Here is an 8,415-nt window from a genome sequence, read left to right as displayed (position 1 = left end):
CCTGCCTCATTATGCCATCTATTTTGTGAAGTGCACCAGTCCCTCCTGCAGCAAAGCACCGATGCTGCCACCCCCGTGCTTCAGTTTGGATGGTGTTCTTTGGCTTGCAAACCTCCCCCTTCTTCCTCCAAACATTATGGCCAAACAGTTCTACTTTTGTTTCATCAGACCAGAGGACAATTCTCCAAAAAGTACAATCTTTGTCCTCATGTACAGTTGCAAACCGTAGTCAGGCTTTTTTTATGGCAGTTTTGGAGCCGTGGCTTCTTCTTGCTGAGCGGCCTTTCAGGTTATGTCGATATCGGACTCGTTTTAGAGTGGATATAGATACTTTTGTGCCTGTTTTCTCCAGGATCTCCACAAGGTCCTTTTGCTGTTGTTCTGGGAATGATTTGCACTTTTCGCACCAAAATACGTTCATCTCTAGGAGACAGAACGCATCTCCTTCCTGAGCGGTATGACGACTGGGTGGTCCCATGGTGTTTATACTTGCATACTATTGTTTGTACAGATGAACGTGGTACCTTCAGGCATTTGGAAATTGCTCGCAAGAATGAACCAGACTTGTGGAGGTCCACCTTTTGTTTTCTGAGGTCTTGGCTGATTTATTTTGATTTTCCCATGTCAAGCAAAGAGGCACTGTGTTTGAAGGTAGGCCTTGAAATACATCCACAGGTACACCTCCAATTGACTCAAATTACGTCAATTAGCCTATCAGAAGCTTCTAAAGCCATGACATAATTTTCTGGAATTTTCCAAGCTATTTAAAGGCACAGTCAACTTAGTGTATGTAAACTTCTGACCCACTGGAATTGTGATACAGTGAAATCTGTCTGTAAACAATTGTTGGAAAAATTACTTGTCATGCACAAAGTAGATGTCCTAACCGACTTCCCAAAACTATAGTTTGTTAACAAGAAATTTGTGGAGTGGTCCAATCTAAGTGTATGTAAACTTTCGACTCTAGCTGTACATTGAAATAGGGACGGCATTTCTCTCTGGTGTGCGCCCTTAAAAACAATGTGATTATTGTAATACCAATACCACGCTAATATACTACATCAAGAAACTTGTGAGAACCTCTGTTTTTATATTACTTTGAGGTATTAACAGACACTAGTAAATATTCAGCTAATATTAATAAGTACAGCTTTCTTACAGAGAAACAAACAGACAAGCAGACTTGAGTAAGTTTATTTTAATTTCAAAGTTTGTTTGAAAAATGAAATGTGTAGGTACGTTAGAATCCAAGGGAACATTGCCGATTTCAAATATGATCCTTTTCAACACTTGAATGAATCACATCAGTAATAGGGTAATAACAATGTGTGGTTTGATCCGTAACAAAATTAAATTGAAATGTTAACCCTATTCACCATATAAGAACCAAAATAAAATGTGTCAAGATGTTTATATATATATATATATATATATATATAGGAACATTTTGATTCCCAAAACGTATAAGGCATGAATAAAATGCAATGTACAATTTTGAAACTTGAATTTTGTTTACTTACAGAAGTAAAATTCTTAAGCATTGAAAAACAGATTTAGCGTCAGAGCCTAGTACCCTAGGTAGACTGATTCACAGTAGGATCAATTATTTAATGAATTGCTTTCCAGCCTAGCAAATAAGACCCACAATATGGCCAGACAAGTATCTAAGGCCAAATGCAAGACAGATTATCATACCAGTTACCATTCCATTGTTTTTTTTATTGGTGGATTTCAAGGGCCCATGTCTTGACTGAAAACTAAGAACACTAGTTCAGTGTTTAATCTAAGAATGTTCCATGCAGTCAAGTCTCTTAAAGTATTGGTGTGTCGCGACTCAGTCAAACCAAATTAAGGCTATTGCTCTTTGAGGCAATGTAGAGAATCTCAATTGATGCTAAAAGACTCTTTGAGGCTTTTTTCTGCCTGTTGCTTTGAGATCAGATTCCAGGCAGGGGGAATAACTGCAGGCAGTGCGCCATACTCTTCGGCAAAGCGGGTGTTGAATTTTGCCATCACAAATTTCCAGTAGTCTGACGCCTGTATGCTGACATCCGCAGGAATATTCCAGTCAGGGTAAAGTTGCCGGTATTTCCTATAAGGATGCCACTGTCCACCTGTTGCATAGCATTTGAATGTGGTATCACTGAACACTGAAGTGGAGCAGATGTCAGTGACAAGTTTTCTTGAGCCCTCAAACCTAAAACGACCAAGTCCCTGTGGTCGATGTACTGAGGCACAGTGGTCTCTGTGGGCTTTTCCTCCTGCCTCACACGGTGCCTTGCAGAATGGACACTGCTTACCGCAGCCAAACACTCGTGTGAACAGCTCATTCTGCGGATTGATGTTCTGTCTTTCCAATTTTTTTTTCACATCACTTGCTCTTTGGAACTCTTCTCTCAGCAACTGTTCCATCTCCATTACAGACCTTTTGAGCCAAAAGGCAAACTGTTCCTGGTTGGAATTGTTGAGGATCATGGTGGCTTCCAATGCATCTTGGGGAAGCACCAGCTTCTCTCCAAGGTCCCTGCATATGTACTGAATGAATTCCTTTATTTTACCGTTTTCATTCATCTGTGCTTTTTCGATTGCCTTATTGATGATTTTGATGATCCCTTTGAGTTGAAAGTCTTCCAAATCAAACATTTTGTTTCCTTGTGAGAAGCGTTTCAAGATTCCATCCAAAATCCAATTCTTGACAAAGGCTTCATAGTGACAAATGTAGCTTACGTAGTTGGCAAAGTTGAATTCTGACAGTAGTTGCTTCAGGATAGAGTACTGAAAAAATGCCCGAGAGCTGAATTGAAAGGCACTCTGTCCCATCAGCATTTCGTCAACAATTTCCGAACCCAGGGAACTGGAAATATAGGCTTCTACTGCAGGTTTGAGACACAGGGTGGTGAACTCCTCGGCTTTCCTCTGACACTGATCTTGTCCATTGAACAAGTCTTTGAAGTCTGCCAAGTATTTAGACCTGAACATTTCAAGGCACAAACGCGGATTATTGTCCTTTATGAACTTTTCATGCAGATTCTGGAAGGTCCTGGCTGCAAACCCACAAATGTGCAATTTGATGTTCAGTTCAAATGTGTGGTTTGTGTCAAGATCTTTGTTGGCATCCAGCTTCTCTTCAATCATGTGCAGGATCTCTTGAATGTATGTGTCATGGTAGTCCGTTTTCCTTTTATCCTTCTCGAGCACAAACTCTTGGCATTTGGCTATCAGGTTGTCTGCCAAGGCCTGGGTTTTTCTTGTCGGTTCATCCATAAAAATCCCCTTAATTAATCTCTTGAATAACTGTTTTGGAGTGACTATGAAGTGTTCTTTTCCATGATCTTCAAGTTTCACTTTGTTAAGCTTTTCATTCACTACACCTCCCTTCTGCATCATGTTAGACCGGAGCTGGTTAAAAACATTACTCATCACGTCTTGTGGACTCAATCCTTCAAAGTTCGACAGCTCCTGCACGGTTTCCTCCCACACCTTTTCAAATTCTCTATCAAGGTCCATCACTAACTGCTTAGATTGGCTCTTTCTGCAGTCCTCAAGCAACTTCAGCACCATTTTCTCAATCATGGCTGTGTGGTTCTTCTTGATTGTGTCAAGCTTTTTCATTCCTTGTCGAATCTCAACAGCAGCTTCCAGTTTACTCATTATAGAGTTTTCCATCTCCCTTTTCATACTTTTGGTGCTGTTTGCAAAATCCTCTCTGAATCTCTCCACAAGATAGACATGGCCCTCTGTCTGTTCGTAGTACTTGGTCAGGTTGTCAAGAATGGTCTTCTCCCATTTGATAAGTTCCGTTAAGGCTGCACTTTTCAATTGGTTGAGAAAATCCCTCATGCTGGCCACCTTGCTTTTCATTGCAACTGTCCCAAAGTTGGAAATCCTTGTTTCAGCATTTGTTGTCCATGTGTGCATGTGCTTTCTGAATGACCATTCCCACTTATTGAACTCAGCGCACAACTTCATGTAGGCATCAGCCACCAGGCTGTTTCTGAAGCTGAAGATGAAGTTTTCAAACTTCACAGCATTCCAAAGGCTTTTTGTCCACTTAAGAAAGTCCATGATGTTGTTCTCAGAGGCTTCACAGTTCTGGAAGACCTTGATCATGTTCTTTTTGAACTCGTAGACGGACTCGCTGTACCCGGCATTGACAGGTGCCATTGGAGGGTTTCCATGCCAAAGTCCAGGTATGTACCAGTTACCAGTCTCTGGGTTGTACTCCATCACATCTGTGAAGCTTTGGTTCTCTTCCTTTTTTTCCATTCTGGCTGCTGCCTGGGTCATCTCGTTCAATTGCTCCAAGAGCAATTTCCGGTCTCTCAAGTTCTTGTCGTGTGCCGAAACATCTGCCACGTTCTGGTGGACAAACTGACACTTGGGTTTCTTTCCCACCTCTTTCATCCGGAGAAAAGCGTGGACAACGATCTGCAGGATGTCCTTCATGTCAGTCGAGTTCTCCATGGCAATATTGATAATTGTGACATCACTTAGCCCAACAACTAGAGTGGCTAGCTCGTTATCATGCTCATAGCTGCCATCCAGCTGTGCCAGCTCTGGCGACTTCAGTCCTTCTGTATCGATGATCACTAAGAAATCGCAGTTCAGTTCCTTTTTGAAGTCGTCTTTGACTTTGATGAGAAGCATGAAGGCCCCTCTTGTGCATCTGCCGCTACTGACTGCGAACTGCACTCCAAACATCGTATTCAGTAGAGTGGACTTTCCTGTGCTCTGAACACCTAGAACCGTTACCACCAGGATCTTGTTCTTCGGCTGCACCAAGACATTGAGCTGATGCAGCACATCACTCACCCATCTCAGAGGTATGTTAGATGCATCTCCATCCACCAGCTCCAGAGGAAACCCATCCAGAAGCAACTCAGCACATAGTCTGGGAAGGTGCTGCAGTTGTTGCCGTGACATTTCAGTTTCTCCCAGTAAGACCGCAGACTCATACAGTTGACCCAATTCACGTAGGAAATGCTCAATCCCCAAAGAACTGTTTGAAATTTGTCTGTCAACGTCTGCAATTTGTTCTTTGTTTTCAGAGGAGTTCTGGCACATCTCTTTGTACTGCTCTCTGAGGCCAGTCACATTTTTACGAGACATATTGTCCAGGTTCATTCGCATCCATTTCAAGAAGTAGGACCTTTCCAGCCCTGTGCTTGAAATTGAATTTATGAAGCAAGTCATTGCCCGCGACATGTCATAGTTGCTCTGCTTTTTCCTTAGTTGTGTCTTCTGTGATTGGAGATTACTTTTGTACATCTCTAGGTTCTGATTCCCAGCTTTCCGCAGTCTGCATTCCTCCTTCTCTAGACATGCCAGCTCCTTCCAGACCTGTCCTTGCAAGGGAAGCTGACTTTCTTTATACTGTGGTATGTCATGTATATTTGAGGTAATTGCATCAGCATTTTGCTTTGCACTCTGACATTCTTGGCAGTCCTCGTCAACCAAGATCCCAAGCTCGTGTGCCACTTCAGCCATCTGCTCCAATGGCATTTTGAACTTTGAACTCTTGATCACCTGACCAACTGTGTTTCGCAGGTTCTTCACAAAGTCTGCATCATTTATCTGTTTGGTTTTCAGGATGACATTGCTTGTCTTCAAGTTCATCTCTTTGGCGGTTTTCTTCAAATCATCAATGCTGAATCTCTTGCTCTGTGGGTTACCCACTAGAAACAGCTGTGCCTTGGTGTTTTGGCTGTTCAGTAGCTTGTACTTGGTGTCCAAGTTGTCAAAGAACACAAAGACTGCTGCAGAGGTCTGACAAAGAAAGGTGTACTGGGTCTCAAAGGAACTGATGTCCCCTCTCAGATTGGTTACAGCAACAGCTTCACCAAAGATGTCAATGTTCTTGTTCCCACAGGGAAGGTACCAGCTTATCTCAACCAATCCATTGGATATCCTCCTTGGACTATCACCGCATTCCATATCATGGTGGACAAACGTATCGTGATACTGTTGGGGATTACTCAGAAGCTTGTTCAGAATCTGTGACTTGGACACAGAGCACTCACCCAATCTGACAAAAGAGACCATGGGGAGGTCAGAGAGAACAATCCTGTCTTCAACAAATCCTCTTGGGTCTGACAATGAATGAGGTCTGAACTTCTTGACAATGTCTCGCATTGCCCAAATCATCAGCGTGCACTGTTTTGTGTCACAATTGGGGAGAAGCAGGGGCACAGAAAACTGACACATTGACATTTTCAAGACCATCTCTTGCTGCAGAAAACCGTTAGAGCACAGAAAGAGAGCAGTAACAATGTCTAAGGGGTTTACAAAATTACTAGAGTCCAGGTTATTAACCAGACTCTCCAGATCTAGGTCTATGTTGCAAAATGAAGCATCGCAACTTTCCTCGCCTCCTGATGAGGTACATTTCACACTCCTAGCTGTTACATTAACCATCATTAACCTCTTCAGGAAAGACCATGGTAGGGCTGAGAGAGTCTGAGCGGGTTCATCTATGACGGTCTTCTCATCAATTTGCAGCACGGTGCTCAGGGCGAGCTTCTCTGTGTAGTGTTGCTCCAACCCCAGGTCCAGCAGCAAGCTCTCCAGTTGGGTTTCTGTGGGGGAAAGGAAAGAAAAAAATTATCTCTATGTTCAGGTGAATGTAATAAACCTTTTTTTATTAAATCTGTAAAGAACAACCCTTATTTTATAGATGACATATCAGAACAGGGGCAGACTGGCCATCTGCCATTTCGAGAAAATGCCAGCTGGTCCATTTTGAGCCCAGTTGGCCTGTCTAATTATCATTATCTGGCTTATACTGTGAGCCTCAAAGAATTATGAAAAAGAAAACACTAATATATCTTAATTAGAAAAAAACATTGTCAGCATTTACAGCTGTGAGTCTTTTTGGGTAAGTCTATGGGCTTTGCACACCTGGGTTGTACAATATTTGCCCATTCTTCAAGCTCTGTCAAGTTAGTTGTTGATAACTGCTAAACAGTCATTTTCAAGTATTGCCACTGATTTTCAAACAGATTTAAGTCAAAACTTTAAGTTGGCCATTTTGGAAAATTCAATGTCATCTTGATAAGCAACTCCAGTGTAGATGTGGCCTTGTGTTTTAGATTATTGTCCTGCTGAAAGGTGAATTTGTCTCCCAGTGTCTGTTGGAAAGCAGACTGAACGTGGTTTTCCATTAGGATTTTGTCTGTGCTTAGCTCCATTCTATTTCTTTTTATCCTGAAAAACTCCCCAGTCCTTGCCGATGACAAGCATACCCAAACAGGAAGCATGTTCTGGAATATTTGTATTCTGTAAAGACATCCTTTTTTTCACTCTGTCATTTAGTTGAGTATTGTGGAGTAACTATAATGTTGTTGATCCATCCTCAGTATTCTCCTATCACTGCCATTAAACTGTTTTAAAGTCACCATTGGCCTTATGGTGAAATCCCTGAGAGGTTCCCTTCCTCTCTGGCAACTAAGTAAGGACGCCTGTATCTTTGTAGTGACTGGGTCTATTGTACACCATCCAAAGCCAAATTAATAATTTTAGGCTCATGTTAACCACTACTATTGCACACAGAGTGAGTCCTAGTTAACTTTTATATGAAGAACAATTCTCATTTAAAAGGCAAACATCACATTACATTTTTTCACAAATAGTTTAATATTTACTCATTAATTTTATCCAACATCTAGATGTAAATCTCATAATTGAAAAGTGTACACAAACAAAGATACAGTAATGTGTGTTTCCTGTTCTTCATGAGATCACCAAATGAAACACACTCGTCATGACTGTCCCTTAAGTGTCCATGGGCCATTCCCACATTCTCAAAAATAGAAACATTGTTTAATTATTCAAACTTTTAATGTCCAAAGGTCTCTCTGTGTTCCACAGTTTACATTCCAATCTCAAACACTACAGAGCATAAGAGAAAATACTACAGAGAAAATGCTGCCCCCTATACCAAAGAAGTTAAGAGAACTTGTTATACAGACTAGATCAATGCACGAAAATCAGGTGAATTCATGGTTAAAGCGGTGCAGATCCCAGGCAATACTGTTGACCAAATTTCGGACAGATAGGGCATCGATACAAGCGCCAATCATTGCCAAATTCGCACCCTTTAAAGATAAAATAGTGGTTAAAAGCCTTGGCAAAAAACTTGCCGGCTTTAAAAAAAGGCATGAATGATCCGTTCCCAAAGGAAATAGCAGAACGACGCAAAATACTGTACCCATCTTCAAAGACAATGGACTAAAAGGGAGACGAGTAGCTCTCATAGTCAACAAGCTATACATTGATAACTGTTTCAGGAAACCAAGATCACTCCATGACTATTCGAAATGAAATGGAAATCAAAACCTATCAATGGTAGGGATTGTAATATAGAAAAAATAAATATTTACAACATACAACAATTAATAAAGAAACTACACAGTGCAT

General features: G+C 41.4%; 1 protein-coding gene across 1 annotated transcript; it reads right to left on the bottom strand.

Moving 5' to 3' along the window:
* Positions 1–1,178: 1,178 nt before the first annotated feature.
* On the bottom strand, positions 1,179–6,712 carry LOC129835434 (up-regulator of cell proliferation-like). Its single transcript, XM_055901074.1, has 2 exons — positions 6,703–6,712; positions 1,179–6,575 (listed from the first exon to the last, which is right to left on the bottom strand). The coding sequence occupies exons 1-2, from the start codon at positions 6,710–6,712 to the stop codon at positions 1,885–1,887; spliced, it is 4,701 nt and encodes a 1,566-aa protein (XP_055757049.1). The 3' UTR covers positions 1,179–1,884.
* Between the last annotated feature and the right edge of the window lie 1,703 nt (positions 6,713–8,415).

This window comes from Salvelinus fontinalis, chromosome 36 (assembly GCF_029448725.1).
Source record: "Salvelinus fontinalis isolate EN_2023a chromosome 36, ASM2944872v1, whole genome shotgun sequence".
NCBI classification, from domain to species: Eukaryota; Metazoa; Chordata; class Actinopteri; order Salmoniformes; family Salmonidae; genus Salvelinus; species Salvelinus fontinalis.
The sequence above is the reverse complement of the archived record's forward strand: the minus strand, read 5'-3'. Positions and strand labels throughout refer to the sequence as shown.